General features: G+C 41.9%; 2 protein-coding genes across 9 annotated transcripts in view; one reads left to right on the top strand and one right to left on the bottom strand.

Moving 5' to 3' along the window:
• The window catches only part of cdh23 (cadherin-related 23), a 1,156,658-nt gene that overhangs the window by 107,248 nt on the left and 1,027,030 nt on the right, over positions 1-22,380 (bottom strand). For all 8 annotated transcript variants that reach the window (XM_072282605.1, XM_072282606.1, XM_072282607.1 and 5 more), the window contains exons 37-38: positions 12,708-12,929; positions 3,744-3,863 (exon numbers count right to left, since the gene is read on the bottom strand). In XM_072282605.1, coding sequence (XP_072138706.1) covers positions 3,744-3,863; positions 12,708-12,929 — 342 coding nt within the window. The remainder of the gene's footprint in view (positions 1-3,743; positions 3,864-12,707; positions 12,930-22,380) is intronic.
• vsir (V-set immunoregulatory receptor) overlaps positions 1-22,380 on the top strand; it is a 126,540-nt gene that overhangs the window by 7,289 nt on the left and 96,871 nt on the right. The gene's annotated exons all lie outside the window — the stretch shown is intronic.

Below are 22,380 nucleotides of genomic sequence, written 5' to 3'. Positions count from 1 at the left end.
GGTATCCTGTGTCTTTTGAATTGTTTCTAGAAATTCCAGCTGCTCTGCTGTCACTCCTGTCAAGGTTATTTTCCAATCAATTCTCGCCAATTCCTCTCTCATGCCTCTGTAATATTGATACATCTGACTTTAGCTTCTCCCTCTCAAATTTCAGGGTGAAGTTGGTCATATTATGATCACTTTCCCCTAAGGGTTCTTTTACCTTAAGCTCTCTAATCAGTTCTGGTTCATTGCACAACACCCAATCCAGAATAGCTGATCCCCTAGAGGGCTCAAACACATGCTGCTCTAAAAAGCCATCTCATAGGCATTCTAAAAACTCCCCCTCTTGGAATCCAGCACCAACCTGATTTTCCCAATCTACTTGCATATTGAAATCCCACATGACTGTTAGAACATTGCCCTTTTGGCATGTATTTTCTATCTTCCATTGTAACTTATAAACCACATCCTTACTATTGTTTGGGAGTCTGTATAAACTCCTATCAGAGTCTTTTTACGCTTAAGAGTTCTTTAGCTCTGTCCACAATGATTCAATACCTTGTGACCCTATGTTGCCTCTTTCTAATGATTTTATTTTATTTCTTACCAACAGAGCAACAACCCCCACCCTCCAGCCTTCCTGCTAGTCTTCAATACAATGTGTATCCTTGGACGCTAAGCTCCCAGTTATAAACTTCTTTCAGCCATGATTCAGTGATGCCCACAACATCATACATGACAATCTGCAACTGTGCTACAAGTTCATCTACCTTATTCCGTATACTGCGCACATTCAAATATAACTGCTTCAGTCCTGTATTCACCCTTATTGATTTTGTCTAACTTTTACATTGGGACTCATCCTGTTGACTGCAATTTTTCCCTATCAACAGCCTCTCCTCACTTTACATTGCCTCTTTTTGTAAACTAGCTACCTCAAATTCATCTGCCTTTCCTACGATACAGTACTTCTTATATTAAAATATACGCACCATGCTCAACCTTTTGATTCCTAACTTTGTCTGAAGTATTACCAACATCTGCCTCCACAACCTCTCTACTAACTGTTTTGGCACTCTGCCATCCCCCTGCAACTCCAGTTTATATTTCACCGTGCAGCATTAACAAATCTTCCCGCTAGGATATTAGTACCCCTCCAATTCAGGTGCAAACTGTCCCTTCTGTACAGGTCCCACCTTCCCTGGAAGAGAGCCCACTGATCCAAAAATCTTATACCCTCCCTCCTACGACAACTCCTTAGCCACATATTATACTGCATAATTTTCCAAGTTTTGGCCTCACTACTGTGTTGCATGGATAGCAATCCTGAGATCACAACCCTGGAGGTCCTGCCCTTTAACTTAACACCTAACTCCCTGAACTCCCTATGCAGAACCTTGTCACTTGTCCTACCCATATCATTGGTACCTATTTGGACCATGACCTCTGGCTGTTCACCCTCCCACATAACGTGGATTGTTAGAAGCTGCAGCTTCTTGCCTTCCCACATCCTGCAAGAGGAGAATTCCATTATCCTGCCTGGCATCTCCACTGCCCTAACTGAACATATATAAGGAAGGCAAGGAGGAAAAAAAAACTTAATCTAGAGCTTTACTTTTCTTTACTTTCTCTGACTGAAGCCTCTCTTCTCAGAATGTATGTACTTGGATAATAAATTTACTTTGAATTTTGAATTTAGTCTGTAATCTCTGATCTGTAACCTATAGAGCTGAGAAGCTGGGAAGTGGAACTATCTTAAATGTCTTCACATTTGGATGGCACAGCTGTGAAGCACCTTCTGTGACAATAATTTCTCTTGAAGAGTACCATATTGATAGTTGTCAAGGTAGTTTAGTTTACATATTTTCTACAGTCTTTATTTGATTAATTGTTGGCAGCCAGTGTTGGTGGTTGTGCATAGAAGAAACATTCTCAGACACATGGTCTAAATAATGCAACTTGTGTTTCACTGGGAGCACTCTCACCTCCGAGCCATGAGTTCAAGCCCCAGTCTCCAAACAGTGAGATACTCCAAAGTGTAACCAGCCAACATAATTTGAAAATATAGCAACAAACAATCTGCCGGAGGAATTCTGGGGGTGAAAAGTATTTGTTGATATTTCTGGTCAAAATCATGCATCGGGAGTGACAGAGTGCTTGGGCCCAAAACAGCAACAGATGCTTCCCCCCCCCCCCTCCACAGATGCTGCTTGACTTAACTGAATTCTCCAGTACTTTGCTTGTTGCTCCAAATTCTAGTATCTGCAGTCTCTCAAGTCTTCATTTGAAGACATCTCTGATAATGCTGTTTGTGTGATCTTGTTATGTTCAGAAGGTGACATGACTTCACTGACAGTGAAAAGTTTTGGGATGACAATATGCTTTGTGATGTGCTTTTTAAATGCAAGATTACCCTTCTTTCTCTAATGTTGTAGAGAAATGTCTACGAGAGATGGGATCAAGGTTGTACAGGTAACATGTAAGAATTTTAGTGGGATTCATTGAGAGCTCTGTTTGGGGTGGGGTACTCTCTGTAAGCTCTTCTAAAACTCTTCCACCACTCGGAATACTGATTTGAGCTGTTGTCTGATCCAAAGCAGGCTACTTCCAGTACTACAACTTCTCCTCTGCAGTACACAGGAACATCAGATAAATTATGCACACTAGTCTTGTGCTGCAGGATGTTGACTTACAGTCATGTGACCCCCAAATTAAGTCATAATGGCTACTGCTGCCCCCAGCTATTGTGAATCCATCTAATACAGCAGCATGTCAGTCAGTAACTTTGCCAGAGAGATGTCCTCTTAGCTGCTCAGCAATGCTTCAAGGCCAGGATATAACATTTCTAGAGAAGCTCAAATGTTGGAACACACTTCTTAATAGAAAAGCACTTGTTGCACAGGGTCACAGCGCTAGCTGTAAACTAGTTAAAAAAATCTAGTGATGGACGTTTCATCTCTGTCAGTTGTAGACTTCTTCTCTTGGGACAGCTCTGTACCCTTGTGTACTTTGTGGCAGAGATGCACTTGAAGGAGAGTCTGCCCAACTTGTCATGAGATTCATAAACTCACCAAAAAAGGCCGTAGATTAGAACAATTAATGAATATCATAGAATGGAAAATATTAGTAACAAGTTGGCTCAGTGCACTTCCTTTTGTTGCTGGTACATCAGAATAAGCAGACATTTATTGCTGTGAGTCTGTACTAATATTCAACAGGGCAATTGCTGATCTATCTCCTAACTTTACTTCCTATCCTCCACACCTTAATTCCTAGCCTTTCACACCACCACTCCTTTCCTCTTGATCTTGATAAAATACATTGATGTTTGATTTAAAATTTGCAGTGACTAGTAAGACTGTTATTTGTAGGCATTGGTTCCAAAATTCTACCACCCCATGCATGCTGGTATTTCCGGATTCAAAGGCCCTTCATGAATTTTCAATTTCTGTGGAAAGATTTCATATCTACTGATTTCCTCTTAATTTGGAAAATTTAGATCACATGATTTCCTGATCTTGCAAATTCCAGAAAATTCAATGCTAATTCATCTCATCTCATTTTGTAATCTCTCTTTATAACTTAACCTGTGGAATCTTAAATTTAACCAGGAATCATTCCATAAATTATTTCTTTATCATCTCAGCTAAATAACCATATCAGAATGGAAGACACTGTGGAACAGATGGTGGGTCTTCTATCAAAGTATTTCTTCAGTGCAATTTGCATACAAGCCATTGCCTTTATTCAAAAGCACTTACTGTGGTGGTGGAGGTCAGACGGTATACAAGGTTCGGACACTGGTCAGTGGCTGTAACGATGAGTGTGTATCGGCCATGGGACACCTCATAGTCCAGTTCTTTCACTGCCCTGATTTGACCCTTGACCAACAAAATAACATAACTGCATTTATTCAACGTACAGATGAAATCTTAGTTTACGACCTTAATACAACAAAAAAAGGACAAGTCACCCGTTATATTAATAAATAGCAGCCCATGCTGCATTCTTCTAATATTTTATAAGTAGAATTACATAAATCAAAAGTATTATTCATATCAGAAAAAATGTATACCTGTACGTCAGAATAGGAGTGTGATTTTCTAACACACTTTCCTGCCCACATCTTGACAACATATCCGGAAATTTACTGATCATAGCTTTGGAAGAAATTAATGATCAAACATCCACCTGTTCTGGGTAGAAAATCTCAGAAATTTTTGAACTCCAACTGAAGAAATTCTCATTTCAACCCTAAATGGTCTACCTCTTATTTTGTGATCTTGGACTCCACAATTAAAGGAAACTTCAACCCTGAATCTGCCTTGTTGGCCCTTGACAGATTGTATTAAGGTCAGCTCTCATTCTTCTCAACTCAAAAAGAATAAAGACTTATCCTACTCAATTCCTCCTCTTAGAAGAGACAGAACATAGAGACAGTATGACACAATATGGGCCCTTTACCCCATGATGTTGTACTGATCTACATAAACATACTCAATGATTAATCTAATCCCTCCCTCCGATACAGACCATAACCCTCCATTTTTTCTTATGTCTGTGTGCCTCTCTAAGAGCATTCTAAATGTATTGTATTAGCTTCTACCACCTGTGCAGTGTGTTTCAGACACCCATCACATTCTGTGTAATCAAGATACCTCTGAACTTTCCTCCACTCACCTTAAATGGATGTTCTAAAATACTGGCCATAGTCACCCTGGGAAGAAGGTCCTGGCTGTCCACTTCATTTATGCCTCACATAACTTCATACACCTCCATCAAGTCACCCTCATCCTCCCTTGCTCCAAAGTTCGCCCAATCTTTCCTCAAAAAACATGTTCTCTAATTCAAGCAGCATACCTGTAAATCTTCTCTGCACCCTCTTTAAAGCTTCTGTATCTTTTTTATAATGATGTGAGCAGAACTGAACACAATACTCCAAGCAACACACACAACTCAACAGCCTCCAGCATTTTGCGTGTGTTGCTTGGATTCCCAGCATCTGCAGATTTACTCTCCTTTGTGATTACAATACTCCAGGTGTGCCCTAACCAGAGTTTTATACAGCTGCATCTCAGGAAACCATCTAATAAATATTTGCTGCACTCTTTGCTGCAAGACAGCAGCTATATTGCATTTGGAGTTTGAGGAGATTTGGTTTACACTTTAAACACTCAAAAACTTTGACTGATGTACCGCAGAGAGTATTCTGACTGGCTGCATCACTAGTATGGGATGGGGGTCTACTGCACATGATCAAGTAAGCTGCAGAGAGTTGTAAAATTAGTCAGCTCCATTATGGGTACTAGCCTCCATAGTATCCAAGACATCTTCAGGGAGCGGTGCCTCAGAAAGGCAGCATCAATTATTAAGGACCACCACCACCCAGGACATGCCCTCTTCTCATTGTTACCATCAGGAAGGAGGTACAGAAGCCTGAAGGCACACACTCAATGATTCAGGAACAGTTTCTTCCCCTCTGCCATCCGATTTCTAAATGGACTTTGAATCCATGAATGCAACCTTATGAGTTTTTTGTTTCTATTTTTGCACTAATTATTTATTGAACTATTTATTATGTATATATACATATTATATAGACTAATTTAGTTTTTTGTTCTATATTTATCATGTATTGTACTGCTGCTGCTAAGTTAACAAATTTCACAACATTCGCTGGTGATATTAAACCTGATTCTGATTCTCTTCCTGCAACATGTATATACCTTATTTTTAATGTGAAAAATACTCTGTCTGAACTGGTCAAAGCCCTATGTAATTATAATATTACAATTTATAATCCCTACATTTATCTTTAAATCCTCTTACAATGGAGGTCAAAACATCATTTGTTCTCTTAACTCTCTGCAGCTCATTGATGTCAGCTTTTCGTAACCTGTGTATCTAGGTCTCTGTAAATATAAACTCATCTCGGGTCTGTTATTCTTCAAAAAGTACTTGGTATTAATCTTTTCTTTTGAACAATATAACATTTTCCCTTTCTCTAGTTCACATCTAACATGAAGTTGCCCACTCATTTAGCTTTTCATATATTCTCTTGAAGCTTCTTCATGTCATAACTGCTCACATATTCAGTTTTGAGTCATCAGCAAACTTGGACACATTACATTAATCTATGTCAATTGCTGAAATGGGTAATGAATGGCCAGATCCCTGCAGTATTCCACCAGTCATGGCCTGGCAACCCAAGAAGAACTGATTTATTCTTATTTGCTTTCTATTAACCAACTTTCAAACCATGCCAGTGTGTTACTCCCAATTCCATGTGCTCCAAATTTGTTCAGCAACTACCTGTGTAGACCCAATTGACAGTCAAAATCCACTATATCCTTCATTGCTACAACTCATCATATCTTCAAAGAACTTTGATGGATTCATGAAACATGAATAATCATTTCCCCTTTAGAAATCTGAGTAGGTTTTGATCAGTCATATCATTATTTTCGACAAGCCTTATTATCATATCTTTTAATATAGATTGCGGTATTTTCCCAACTGCTAGACTACCTAATGGGTCAGAATTTCCCCATTCTTATCTTATATAGTGGTGTCACATTGCTTTGCTCCAGTCTGCAAAGATCATTGCAGAACCTATTGAACTTTGAAAGACGATACCCAGAGGATTCATTATCTTCATAATCACTCCTTCTGGTCTGCATATGATCAGCTCCTTTGGATTTACCAGTTCCAGAATCATTAATCTCACAAACTGAATATTTGAATAATACTAATTACTCTGATATCATGGTTTACACTGAACCATTGCTTCCCAATATCCCTAGGTGTTTTATGCACCTCCTTCCTTGAAGACTGACATAAAATAATTGTTTAATTTCTCTGTCATTTTCTATCTCCATGGCTATAAAATCTACTGTGTGTAAGAGACCAACATTTACCTCACAGATCCTTAGGGTGGCATGGCAGTGTTGTGGTTAGCACACCATTTTACCGTACAGGCGACTGGAGAGAAAATACAAACAAAAAACTGAGGTGCAAAGGGACTTGGGAGTCCTTGTGCAGGATTCCTTAAAACGTTAATTTACAGGTTGAGTCTGTGGTGAGGAAGGCAAATGCAATGTTAGCATTTATTTCAATATAAAAACAACGATGTAATGTTGAGACTTTATAATGCACTGGTGAGGGCTCACTTGGTGTATTGTGAGCAGTTTTGGGCCTCTTATCAAAGAAACAATGTGCTGAAACTGGACAGGGTTCAAAGGAAGTTCATGGAATTGATTCCAGGATTGAATGTCCTGTCATATGAAGAGTGTTTGATGGCTCTGGGCCTGTATTCATTAGAATTCAGAAGAATGAGGGGTGACCTTATTGGAACCTATCAAATCGTGAAAAGCCTTGATAGAGTGGATGTGGAGAGGATGTTTCCTGTGGTAGGAGAGTCTAAGACCAGAGGACACAGCCTCAGAATAGAGGGTTCTCCTTTCAGAGTGGAGATGAGGAGGAATTTCTTTAGCCAGAGAGTGGTGAATCTGTGGAATTCTTTGCCACCGACAGCTATGTAGGCAAAGTCTTTATGTACATTTAGGGCAGAGGTAGATAAATTCTTGATTGGTCAGGGCATGAAGGGTTACAGGGAGAAGGCAGGAGACTGGGGCTGAGCGGAAAATTGTGATCGTGAAATGGCAGAGTGGACTAGGTGGGCCAAATGGCCTAATACTGTTCCTATATCTTGTGGTCTTAAGAATCCAGGATCAGTTCCTGCTGCTGCCTGTACATTCTCTCTGTGACCGTGTGGGTTTCTGCTGGGTGCTCCGGTTTCCTCCCACAGTCCAGAGAAGTGTCAGTTGGTAGGTTAATTGGTCATTGTAAATTATCTTGTGACTGGGCTAGGATAAAATCAGGGGATTGCTGGACCGTGTGGCTTGAAGGGCCTATTCCACATTGTATCTCAATAAATAAATAAATAACAACTACCTAAAGAAACTCTTCTAGCCTCTTTCAATGATTCTCACTAGTTTACACTCATATTCCGCTTTCCCTTTCTTGATCAATTTCTTAGTCATCCTTTGTTGAATTCTAAAGCACTCTTCGTCCTCCAGTTTCTGCCAATGTTATGAACTTTCCTTCACACTATCTTTAATTTCTCCTGTAATCCATGGTGGGACCACTTTTCCTGCTGTTGCTTAGTGCTGCAAAGGAATGCTTAGTTGCTGCAAATTGTACTTTAGCTCCTGAAATGCTAACCAGTGTCTGTCTGTTGACAGGCACCTCAATACAGTTTTCTCAGAAACCACAGCCAGACTGGTTCTTACACCTTCACAGTTTCCTTTTATTTAGTCATAGTAATCATAGTAGTTATAGTCATACTTTATTGATCCCAGGGGAAATTGGTTTTCGTTACAGTTGCACCATAATTAAATAGTAATAAAACCATAAATAATTAAATAGTAATATGTAAATTATGCCAGGAAATAAGTCCAGGACCAGCCTATTGGCTCAGGGCATCTGAGTTGTAAAGTTTGATGGCTACAGGCAGGAATGACTTCCTATGATGCTCTGTGTTGCATCTTGGTGGAATGAGTCTCTGGCTGAATGTACTCCTGTGCCCAACCAGTACATTATGTAGTGGATGGAAGACATTGTCCAAGATGGCATGCAACTTGGACAGCATCCAAGCATTATTTCTTGTCTGTTACACAACTGGTGCTTAGGGCAGCAATGAAGGTCCTTCATCTCTGTCTGTTCATACCATCGCCCACAAATTACAGCTGGTCAGACCTCACTTGGGGTACTGTGCTCAGTTCTGGTTACCTCACTGCAGGAAGGATGTGGAAACTATAGAAAGGGCGTAGGATTTACAAGGATGTTGCCTGGATTGGTGACCACGTCTTATGAGACTATGTTGTATGAACTTGGTCTTTTCTCCTTGGAGTGATGGAGAATGAGAGGTGACCTGATACAGGTGTATAAGATGATGAGAAGCATTGATCATGTGGATAGTCAGAGGCTTTTTCTCAGGGCTGAAATGGCTAACATGAGAGGGCACAGTTTGAAGGTGCTTGGAAGTAGGTACAGAGGAGATGTCAGGGTTAAGTTTTTTTACGCATAGAGTGGCAAGTGCGTGGAATGGGCTGCCGGCGATGATGGTGGAGGCGGATACAATAGGGTCTTTTAAGAGACTCTTCGATAGGTACATGGAGCTGAGAAAAATAGAGAGCTGTGGGTAACCCTAGGTAATTTCTAAAGTAAGAACATGTTCGGCACAGCATTGTGGGCCAAAGGGCCTGTATTGTGCTGTAGGTTTTCTATGTTTCTAAATATAGAAAGATTCTTCATTGCTGGTTGCGTAACAATTTTCTTGACCAGTCAGGATTGTGAACCCTCAGCTGAACCCATGAACCTTGAGGACTAGTGGAGTTTAGTCTCTGCCCTTTGACCTGTTTAGCATGGATGACCCTACCAAAACTCAAAGTACAGGGCCCTGACTCCAGCCAACATAACTCCCTGGATCACTGAGGCACACAAGTCTCCAAACCCTTTTCCTTTGTTTAGATCAAAACCCTGGTGTCAGAACAAACTACTTCAGTTCAAAATTTGTTGTAAAAATTGCTCTTTCCTACAAGCTCCTTTATGACATCTAAAATTTCCTTGTCCCCAGTCAGTTCCTCAACATACTGAAGTGGACATTTATATCATATGTACTCTAGGAATTAATTGTTAGCATTCACATTAATTTACACAGTGTCAGTCTATCATTCAGAAACTGCAATTTATTTAGAGAATCAGCACGGTAACGGGCCCACTCAGCCCAATTGTACCCATGTGACCAACTGACTAACCAATCTGTAAGTCTTTGGAATGTGGGATGAAACCGGAGTGCCCAGAGGAAACCTATACAGTCATGAGGAGAATATGCATACACTTCACAGACAGCAGCAGATCTGAACCTGACACTCGTCACTGGTGCCATGATGGCATCATGCAGGTTGCTATCTACCGTACCACCCACGCATGCTACCATGCTGCCTATCTACGCTACTGCACTGCCCACAGAAATATTTGAGGTCTTAGTTTCCATCAGAACTCTGATGAAGGGTCTTCAACCTGAAACATTAACTGTTTCTCCTCCTACAGATACTGCTTGACATGCTGACATTTTCCAGTATATTCTGTTTCCATATCAGATTTGCAGCATCTGCAGTTTTTATTAACACACATCAAAGTTGCTGGTGAACGCAGCAGGCCAGGCAGCATCTCTAGGAAGAGGTGCAGTCGACGTTTCAGGCCGAGACCCTTCCTCAGGACTAACTGAAGGAAGAGCTAGTAAGAGATTTGGAAGTGGGAGGGGGAGGGGGAGATCCAAAGTGATAGGAGAAGACAGGAGGGGGAGGGAAGGAGCCAAGAGCTGGACAGGTGATTGGCAAAAGGGATATGAGAGGATCATGGGACAGGAGGTCCGGGGAGAAGGAAAAGGGGGAGGGGGGGAAAACCCAGAGGATGGGCAAGGAGTATAGTGAGAGAGACAGAGGGAGAAAAAGGAGGGAGGGAGGGAGAGGGTGAGGGAGAGGGAGAGAGGAGAGAGAGAGAAATAATAAATAAATAAACAAACAAACAAATAACGGATGGGGTATGAAGGGGAGGTGGGGCATTAGCGGAAGTTAGAGAAGTTAATGTTCATGCCATCGGGTTAGAGGCTACCCAGACGGAATATAAGATGTTGTTCCTCCAACCTGAGTGTGGCTTCATCTTGACAGTAGAAGAGGCCGTGGATAGACATATCAGAATGGGAATGGGACGTGGAATTAAAATGTGTGGCCACAGGGAGATCCTGCTTTCTCTGGTGGACAGAGTGTAGGTGTTCAGTGAAACGGTCTCCCAGCCTGCGTCGGATCTCGTCAATATATAGAAGCATCGGGAGCATCGGACGCAGTATATCACCCCAGCAGACTCACAGGTGGAGTGTTGCCTCACCTGGAAGGACTGTCTGGGGCCCTGGATGGTGGTAAGGGAGGAAGGGTAAGGGCATGTGTAGCACTTGTTCCGCTTACAAGGATGAGTGCTGGGAGGGAGATCGGTGGGAAGGGATGGGGGGGACGAATGGACAAGGGAGTTGCATAGGGATCAATCCCTGCGGAAAGCAGAGAGAAGGGGGGAGGGAAAGATGTGCTTTGTGGTGGGATCCCGTTCACCTGTGTAGCACTTGTTCCGCTTACAAGGATAAGTGCCGGGAGGGAGTCCCTTACACTTCCTCCCTCACCACCATTCAGGGCCCCAGACTGTCCTTCCAGGTGAGACGACACATCACCTGTGAGTTGGCTGGGGTGATATACTGCGTCTGGTGCTCCTGATGCGGCCTTCTATATATTGGCGAGACCCAACACAGGCTGGGAGACCGTTTTGCAGAACACCTACACTCTGTCTGCCAGAAAAAGCAGGATCTTCCAGTGGCCATACATTTTAATTCCACTTCCCATTCCCATTCTGATATGTCTATCCACAGCCTCCTCTACTATCAAGATGAAGCCACACTCAGGTTGGAGGAACAACATCTTATATTCCGTCTGGGTAGCCTCCAACCTGATGGTCTGAACATTGACTTCTCTAACTTCTGTTAATGCCCCACCTCTCCTTCGTATCGCATACATTATTTATTTATTTATTATTAATTTTTTTTCCCTCTCTCTCCTTTTTCTCCCTCTGTCCCTCTCACTATACTCCTTGCCCATCCTCTGGGCTTCCCCACTCCCCCTTTCTTTCTCCCTGGGCCTCCCGACCCATGATCCTCTCATATCCCTTTTGCCAATCAACTTTCCATCTTAGTTCCATCCCTCCCCCTCCTGTCTTCTCCTATCATTTCTGATCTCCCCGTCCCCCTCCCACTTTCAAATCTCTTACTATCTCTTCTTTCAGTTAGTCCTGATGAAGGGTCTCGGCCCGAAACGTTGACTGTACTTCCTCCTATAGATGCTGCCTGGCCTGCTGCGTTCACCAGCAATTTTTATGTGTGTTGCCTGAAATTCCAGCATCTGCAGATTTCCTCGTGTTTGCAGTTTTTATTATTTTCATTTAAAGTCCACCATGATTACCCATCTTGCATCATTGTCGTTATAAACATCACAAGCATTGTAAACAACTCTCATCAATGTTCTCTCGCCCTCCTGCTGCTCACCTCCACTTGAAACAATTCTAATTCTTATATCACAATCTAAAAAACCAAGACCTGCCTCCAATATTCTAACAACATCCTTTCTTATGAACCACAAAACCCCATTTCCTTTTCTCTTTGTGTGTCCTTCCTGAACATTAAATACTGAGATCCCTACTTTGATTAGCCTGCAGTAACACCCACAAAATGCTGGAGGAACTGAGCAGGTCAGGAAGCGTCTAAGGAGAGGAATTAATAACAGCCTATGCTTCCAGCTGAGACCCTTCAGTCCTGATGAAGGGTCTTGCTTCAAAACATTGTCTCTATTCCTCTCCAGAGATGCTGCCTGACCTGCTGAGCTCCTCCAGCATTTTGTACATGTTTCTCTGGAGTTCCAGCACTGGCAAAATCTTTTATGTTTTTGATTAGCCTGAAGCCTTGTTTCCAAAATGACATTTGGGTCAGACTGATTTGTAACTATTTGTGCTGTCAATTCATCCATGTTGCACCTCTAATATGATTGTTTTAATATTTTTTCTGTACTCTGATTGTATTTGTGATAGGTTTGTATAAATGGAATTTTTCACTGTTTACTACTCACTGTGACACTGTGGACAGTGAATGTGTTATCGATATTCCCTTCCACAATTGCGTACGTAATGGTTCCATTGGGCCCTTCATCCTGATCTGTTGCATTCACAATTACAGTGAAAGAATTCAAGCTTGATGGCCCTTCGTCCAAGGTGATGTCGTACTGTTGTTGGTGGAACACTGGGTGATTGTCATTCTCATCCAAAATATGTACAAGTACTGTAGTTGTCACCTGCAGGAAACAGGGCATAGGTTAGCCACAGATACAGATACACTGTGCCTAAGCTAGCTCTTCGAGCGTGAAAGAAAGAGAATGAACAGCTAAAATACCCAACCATCGCCACCACTTTCTTTTCCCACACTGTACCAGAACATGTAGATCCCAGACTGGCCTCCACAGCCACCCAAGGACCCACAAATAGACAACCCCTTAGGAGAATATTGTCTTCAACTCAAGTGATTGCACTGCTTTGAACACGCTCTTCAATTAGTCTCACTCCCTCTGATTTTGTACTTCAGTCCTGGCGATGCTTTTTTTCCCTGCATTATTCCAGGTCTATTTGGAACAATACTCCAGGTACCGATTCTGCGCCCAAGATCACACCACAACGCCCCTCTGACTTCTATGTGAACTGAAACCATCTGAATCTTTCAGCAGCAGAAATCACAACTGAAACCCTCCATGTTCTGACCTTTTGAATAAAAGTGCTGAAGAAGTAAAATCTCACAACCAAAAGCAAAACATGAGTCAATGTTCATGCAACAGTTTGAAACTGGTGATTGAAAGCTGGTACTGTTTACAGCTCTTGATCTTTACTACCACAGCATTCAAGGGAGGGGATCAGAATCAGGAATAATATACACTCAGTGGCCACTTTACGTTCTTGGTCTTCTGCTGCTCTAGCCCATCCACCTCAAGTTTCGACACCTTGTGCATTCAGAAATGCTCTTCTGCACACCACCCTTGTAATGTGTGGTTATTTGAGGTAATGTCACCTTTTTGTCAGCTGCAACCAGTCTGGACATTCTTCTCTGATGTCTCTCATTAACAAGGCATTTTTACCCACAGCTGTTCACTGCATGATTTTCATTTTTTGCACCATTCTGTGTAAACTCCAGAGATTGTTGGTGCATGATCAGCAGTTTCTGAGATACTCAAACCATCCCATCTGGCAGCATGGTCAAAGTCACTTAGATCACATTCCTTCCCCCTTCTGATGTTTGGTCTGAATAACAACTGAATCTCTTCACCATATTTGGATGCTTTTATGCATTGAGTTGCTGCCATATGATTGGCTGATTAGTTATTTGCATTAATGAGAAGGTGTAGCTAAGAAGAGTGGCCACTTGTTATGTTTTCTAACTCCAAAACATAAAACTAATCAAAAGAAAAACACGGGGAACTGGGAGATGCGTTTCTACTTCATTCGTACTTCAGTGACTTGCACACATTTATGATGTGGTGGCATAATGACGTGTACCATTCACACACTTCATCATATAACCTGTAATGAATTATGTAAACAGAAAAGAATGTTTAATTAAACAATATATTTGCAATATTACTGAAATATTAAATACACATCACTCCTCCCTGCTTAGCTGAAAACTCCCACTCATTATAGAATACATCTCAACTATACACACAGTACACTGTATAAAACAACTATGATACAGACATTCACAGCATAGTAAATTCTAAATTGTTCCTTTCAGGCCTGAAGGTTTAATTGCTGTGGAGGATTTCTTACGTTTGTGGAATAACACCTTTTCTGACACTCTGCTTGTCAGGTGAGACTTGTGGCTGTGACACAGTCTCAGGGTCTGGGGCCTCCTCTGTGTTAGCTGTAGAAGAGTTGACTTTGGGACTGAAGGAAGTGGTTCTGACAGCTCTTGGCATCCAGGTACTCACTTTTGATCATCTCTGTAGCTGCTCGCCAGGACTGCTTGTCTAGGAGTGAAACATTGAACCTCCTAAGCAATTTGCCTCGGCTGTTTGTCCTGTACAATTCGTCTGAGATTGGGTTTGAGGAGATCCAAATATGAGTGCAAAGAACGAACCAGAAACAGAACTCCTGGTGAGTTGTTGGTTGTGGAGTGTGCTGCACTGCGAAATGCGAGGAGGAAACTGGCAAACTTCTGAGTCAGTATCTGTGTAGTGTGTTCTGCTGACATTGCTCACCGTGTGTTCCTTAGACCCCGGACAAACCTTTTCATTAAGCCATTTGTTGCTGGGTGGTCCAGTGCAAATGTAGTATGTCTTAGTCCATTCATTTTCAGGAATGACTGAAACTGTTCAGCAACAAACTGTGGTCTGTTGACACTGACTAAGTGTTCTGGAATACCGGCCCTTGAGAAGAGGCTTCTCAACACAACAAACGTGTGAGGATCTGGTGGAGGCTACTGGGAAGACTTCAGACCAATTTGTAGCTGCATTGACTGCTACCAAGAAATTTGTGCCCATGAATGGTCTGGCAAAATTCACAAGAATCCTCTGCTAGGGCAACGCAGGCATTCCCAGGGACGATGAGGCATGCTCTTGGCATCTTCTGGACATGTTGGCATCCACACAGTGCATTGCAAGCTGCTTGATCTGCTGATTTATCCTGGGTCACCAGACAAAGCTTTGAGCCAACACTTCCATTTTGACCACACCTAGATGACTGACATGTAGCTCCTCCAACACTTTAGCCCTCAGCTTGGATAGTACAGCACTCAATCCCCTCAAGGGCAAGTTCATCCCGCACTGGTAACAAGGGGGAACTGGGATTTCTGCTGCAACTTCCTGTCATTTTAGGTTGTCAAGCACACCTGAGACAATGTGGGGTCTTTTCTGGCTTCCCTTTGGATCACCTTTGCCATAATAGAGAGGCTTCTGATTTGCATCAGGGAGAATACCTCGAGGAGTGTCCTCTTCTGTCAAGTTTTCAGATATTTCCTTTTCCAAGGCTAAATTGGACATCCATCAACATCTCCATGATTAGTTGTCCTTTTGAATTTGATCTTGTACTTGGGACCCCCAGGAAACAGAGCCCATCTCTGCATTTGTGCTGCTGCTGTTAGTGAAACACCCTTCTCTGGATTGAAACTGGACACTAGCAACGAGGGTAAACTCTCTCCCATATAAGTACTGGTTAATATGTTTAACACCACAAACCAGACTCAAGGCCTCGCTGTCAATCTGTGTATATTTTTTCCCTGCAGCGGTAAGGAAAAAATGGGATGCAGGGGCTATGGTGTGTTCATGTCCCTCACTCATAACATGTAACACGACAGCATATGGTGAGGCCTCACAGGCAAACTTCAATGCACAATGTAGATGACAATGTGTGAGCACAGTGTCTGACATCACCATTTCCTTTACTTTTTGGAAAGCTACCTTGCTTTGTCCATTCCTAGTTCAAGGGGTGAAACACATTACCCAAGCTTGGCAGGAACCTGTATTTGTATTTGACAAATCCTAAAAAGGACCACAAATGTGACACATCCTTCGGCCTCGGAGCATCCACCACTGCTTGAATTTTCTCGACACATTTGAGTAATTCTCGTGTGTCCATGGTGTGATCACAGTAAGTGATGCATGGTTTAAAGAATTCACTCTTGTTGCATTGTGCCCTGAGCCCATAATCTTCTAATCTTTTTAAAACTGCCTTGAGATTTTGGAGGTGTTTCTTGTTATCCTTACCGGTAGCAATGATATCAGCCAGGTAATACAGAGTGCCTGGCAGCTTTGCAGCACCTGGTCCATAGCTTTCTGGCAGAGTGCAAATGCAGGTGCAGATGCTACTCCAAAAATAATTTTATTATAGTGAAAGGGCCCTTTGTGAGAGTTTATGGTGAGAAAAACTTTGGATTCTTCTTCCATTTTCATCGGTAGGAAGGCCTCAGCAAAGTCCACTTTGCTGAAGTGTTTCCCTCTGGAAAGATTTGCAAAGATATCCTCTATCCTCGGCAGAGGGTATTGATCTACTTTCAGTACTGGGTTGATGGTGACCTTAAAATCACCACGGATCCTGACAGACCCATTCTTTTTGGATATTGGGACCATTGGCATTGCCTATGGGTTCCACTCAATCTTGGAAAGAATTCCTTCAGCCTCCATGTGATTGAGTTCAGAGGCTATCTTATCGCGGATGGTATAGGGAACTGGAAGAGCTTTGTAAAACTTTGGCGTGGGATTTTCATTAGCGCTATTTTACACTTGATATTTTTGAGGTTCCCAATACCATCCTTGACACCATCACTGAGTACCTTTCTTAATTTGCTTTCAGTTGACTCTGTTGCAGGGAATGTGGCACACAAATGGTGGATGCATCGCCAATCAAATTGTAGTTAACTCAGCCAATCATGGCCCCACAGTGCTTGTCCTTCTGTTTTTACCACAGACAAGCCCAATGTGGCTTGTTGGTTGCTGTATTTCACTGTTACGAATGTCACTCCCACAGAATTTATCTTTTCTCCAGTATAAATTCTTAGTAGCGTATCTGCAGGGTTTATTTCAGTATCCTTGAAATGCCATTCAAACTCATTTTGTGGAATGACTGAAACAGCTAGTGTCCGATTCCATTTGTATTATCTTGCTGTTCACTTCTGGTGTAAACTATTTTGTTGCCTCGTGTTGGTTTTCACACTGTAAATCTTAATACCACTCAGTCCTGTGTCACTCTCATCATTATCAGATTTTTCATCAAAAGCATGCAGATTAGTGTTCTGTTTGAAACTGCAACTCGACTTTTTATCTTTTTCTCTTCTCTGTGCAGTGCATTTAGTTCTGTCTGACCAGCATGCTCTTGGTATGTGTCCTCTTTGTTGCATTTTCTGAAAGTTTCGCTTTTAGATCTGCACTGGTCTGGTGTATGTGAGTTCCCGCCACAATGGTAACATAATTTGTTCAGCCAGACATTACAATTTTGTTCACAATCATTTTCATTCCTGACTGCAACTCAATTGCATTTCTGACTGCTGTTCTAAATATGTGTTGTGCTTCAGTTAGAAATAGTTTTTGAATGCTTTATTGTAAGATTCCATAAACTAAATGATCATTTAGTACATCATTAAGCCCATGACTGAGCTGGCAATGCTCGTACAATCTCTTCAATTCAGCCACATACACTGAGATGGACTGCCATTCCTTTTGATTCTGCTTATGAAAACAAAAGTTTTCTGCAATCAACAATGGTTTTGGCTCTAAGTGTTCCTGCATTACTTTCATGATGTCAGCAAATCTCATTTCAGCTGGTTTGGCCAGAGCTGTCAAACTTCAAAGCAAACTGTATTCTTTTCCATCCAATGCATTTAGCAAAACTGGCACTAGTTTTTCATTTCCTTCAAAATACTGCTCAATTCGCTCAGTATACATCAACCAGTTATCTTTTCTGCAATCTAACATTTCTATCCTTCTGATGTAGTCAGCCATTTCTGTTTTTTTTAAATTATGACTATTATCAGCTGGTACTCACTGTTTATGAACCTGTGAATTTTCCCTGTTTTCTGCCTTTGTTTTAACTCAGCCATCTCTGTCCCTTCCTGAAGAGACCCATGCTGTGCTTTTTTTTAAACTTGAAAATCTCACTGTGCATCAACATGTAGGTAGTCATCTTGTGCATACTTAAAACTTCCATATGGCCACTGTTATGTTTTATTAGCCCAAAACATAAAACTAATTGAAGGAAAAGCATGTGGAACTGGAAGATGAGTATCTACTTCATTCTTACCTTAGTGAGATGTGCACATTAACAACATAGTGGCGTAATGACGTATGCCATTCACATAGTTTTACATATAATCCATAATGAATAATGTAAACAACAAAGAATGCTTAATCAAACAATATTACTCAAATATCACTGGAATATTAAATACACAGCACCAGAGTGTATATTGTGAAATTTGTTTTGTGGTAGCCGTGCAGTGCAATAAATTAAAAAAACCCATAAATTACAATAAGAAATACGTAAATGTGTGTGTGTGTGTGTGTGTGTGTGTGTGTGTGTGTGTAAAATTAAATATGTAGTACAAAAAGAGAGCAAAATAGTGATGTAGTGTTGGTTCACAGTCCATTTCCTCCACACAAAATCTCAAACTACAGCCTGTAAACAGGATTTACAGGATTTACACCTCTTTGATGTTAGATTAGATTAGATTATGTTCAATTTTATTATCATGGTGCCGAGTACAGATACAAAGCCAATGAAATGCAGTTAGCATCTGACCAGAAATGCAAAGAATAGTGTTATTTACAAAATAACTGTGAATAAGAAGTAAGTGCTACAGCACACAAATATAAGAGTACTGAGACAGTACAATATGGGTGCAATACTGCTTAGCGCTGTGATGTGAGGTTCAGCAGTGTCACAGCCTCAGGGAAGAAGCTCTTCCTGTGCCTGCTGGTACGGGAGCGGAGGCTCATGTAGCGCCTACCGGATGGGAGGAGAGTAAAAAGTCCATGGTTAGGGTGAGATGCAAGCTTGATATTGCTTTTCGCCCTGCCCAGGCAGCGTTTATGGTAGATGTTCTCAATGGTGGGCAATTGGGTGCCGATAATCCGCTGGGCAGTTTTCACCACATGCTGGAGTGCTTTGCGGTCCGATACGGGACAATTGCCATACCACACTGAGATGCAGTTGGTGAGTATGCTCTCAATGGTACAGCAGTAAAAGTCCGTCAGTATCCTGGGACAGAGGTGAACTTCCTTGATGCTCCACAGGAAATAAAGGCACTGTTGCACCTTTTTGATCAGGATGGAGGAGTTCAGGGACCAGGTGAGATCCTCGGAGGTGTGGACACCAAGGAATTTGAAGCTTGGTACACGCTCCACTACAGCTCCATTGATGTAGATGGGGACGTGAGCGTGGCTCCGAGCATGCCTCAAATTAATGAAATAAAAAAAGGAACCAAGGATTGCAGTGAAAGAGATAATTAAGGAATGGATTAATGGAAACACTAAGGAAGAATTCTGGCTTGATGTGGACCATTTAATATTATTTAAAACTCAGATCTGCTGACTATGTTGCTGCTGGTTAGATTATAATTAGAATGCCCTATAAAAATTCAATTCCTCCTCTGGAGAAACAATGTGCACAGACTGAAGTCCTGTTTACATGGAACAAAGAATGGTACAGCACAGGAACAGTCTCTTTAGTCCATGATGTCAAATTAAATTAATCTCTGCTGCCTGGAGATGATCCATATTCCTTGATCCCTGCATATTCATGTGCCCATCTAAAAGCCTCTTCAATGCCACTATCACCATCCACAGTGATTTTATAGCTAGTCAAACATTAGTTGGTGTTAATAGAGGAGATTACTTTCCATGTTTCTAGTTAATTAATTTGTACCCCCTAATGTCGTGAAGGAAACACTTGCTTGTCATCTTGCTACATTGTAGAATTAAGGTTAATTATCCAGTTAATTTTTAAGAACAAAACAGTACACAGATTCAAGATGACTGAATCTCACCGTATTACGGCAGGTACAAATCTCTGATCGTCCGGCTCCGATTATTCATCCTGAGCAAATTGTACACCTGTTGCACAAAGTTCACCGATCGGAAATTTGTTGTTTGCTGCAGCATATTCTGCTCCTTATAAACAGACCGAATGAAGCGCACACGGCCGTTCCGAATGACTATCTTATGTGTTAACTAGGGGGACCGTGCACAATCCAGATTTGATGGAGACAGCCGTGAGAAGCATGGAGGAATACCTGAAGTAACTTCTGAAAATGCCCGCTTTGCTGCTGCTGCTACTGTGCGATCGAGAATCTCGGTAGGGAAGGCCCCAAATCCTCGGCTTTGCCTATTGCCTGTTGCTGGGGCCAAGGTCGAAGCGCTCGGCAGAGATGGTGCTCGGTGCTCGGTGTCGGAGAGCTGGTCAGAGGCTCAGAGTTTTCAGACGGACTCGGAGTCGGACTGTGGTCGGATGCTTCCAGGATGCTGCATCGGCAAGTTTGCGGTGCTGGAGGTTCACCGTCTGCGTGAGATGATGGGACTTTTGAGAGACTTTGAGACTTTTACCATGCCATGATCTGTTCATATCAAATTACGGTATTGCTTTGCACTGTTGTAACTATATGTTATAATTATGTGGTTTTTGTTAGTTTTTAAGTCAGTTTGTCATGTGTTTCTGTGATATCATTCTGGAAAAACATTGTATCATCTCTTAATGCATGCATTACTAAATGACAATAAAAGAGGACTGCATGTCCTCATAACCTAATAATCTAATTTAGCTGGACTGAATGTTATCGCGGTATGAGTTGGGTAAGACAAAGCTTCAGATATAGAGTCACAACACTGGAGTGAGTCTATGTTTGAAGGATGTTAATTTACATTAGTCACTACAACTTCAGTGCATGAGTTACAGGAAAGGGGGTATGAATATTCCTGAACGTACTTGCACAGCTTGCAAGAACAAACAAGATCGATGACCAAGGGAAAATATTTATGATGTCGCTCGCAGATGTTCATGTTGTAACTTGAAATAAAAATTGTCTATATTTTTATCCAATCCATTTGCATAACCTAAATCCATGTCAGATTGGTCAAATAAGGTTTATTGTCATGTGCAAAAGTACGGTGAGGTACAGGTACAATGGAAAACTTGATTGGAGCAGCATTGTGGGCACAGAGGTACTGATTTCACAGAGAACGTACATTATACAAGACAGTGAAGTGAAAGAGAAAAGAATGTGCAAAAAAACCATTGATGCAATCAGAGGCAAGCCCGTGCTAACGCAAGAGACGGTCTGTAGTGTTCCACTGTTGAGGTAGGATTAGGACCATGAAGTTTGGTTCAAGAACTTGATGGCTGTAGGAAAGTAGCTGTTTGTGAACCTGGTGGTGTGGAACTTCAGACTTATACACCTCCTGCCTGACAGCAGCAGAAAGATGATTGGATGGTGGGGATCCGTGAAGACAGACGCCACCTTACTGAGGTAGTGCTTCTTGCAGATGCTCTCAATGGTGGGGTGGGCTTTGCCTCTAATAGACCAGGCTGTCTCCATTACTCTCTGCAGTCTCTTACTTTCCTCTGCGTTGGAAGCGCCATGCCGACGATGATGCAATCACTCAGAATTCTTTCAACAGGGCAGAGTTTGTTAGAGTATCTGGTGACACGTCAAATCTCTTTAAGCCTTTCAGAATGTAGAGGTACTGGAGTTCCTTCTTTGAGACTGCAGCTCTGTGGAGGGCACAGGACAATTCATCCAAGATATTAACTCTCACCAATGAGAACTTACATGTAGTTTCTCAACTTCCCCTTTCTGAAGTTAACAATTAGCTCCTTGGGTTTGTTGACGTTGAGCCTGAGGTTGTTATTGCAGCATCGCTCAACCAGATACACTATCTCACTCCTGCATGCTGACTCATCACCACCCATGACTTGAACACAATGGGTGGGATTTTTGGTGAATATATTGATGGCATTGGAGTTATGCTTAGCTGCACATTAATTCTAACAGCTTCTGTGTTGTCAGCAAAGTTACTTGCCAATTTGTGGCTCAAGTTTTTTTTTGCGCAATGACGCTCCTGTGCAATACCTAGAGTCTCCTTCAGAATGTACTAGAGGTCTTAATGTAAAGCTAATGGAATAAATCCCTACCTTACATCTAAATACTTCCTATAGCCCCCTCAGCTCCTCTCCTCTCCTCCAATTCCCACCAACCACCACTATCAAAACATGGAG

Source organism: Mobula birostris, chromosome 18 (assembly GCF_030028105.1).
Source record: "Mobula birostris isolate sMobBir1 chromosome 18, sMobBir1.hap1, whole genome shotgun sequence".
NCBI lineage: Eukaryota > Metazoa > Chordata > Chondrichthyes > Myliobatiformes > Myliobatidae > Mobula > Mobula birostris.
The sequence above is the reverse complement of the archived record's forward strand: the minus strand, read 5'-3'. Positions and strand labels throughout refer to the sequence as shown.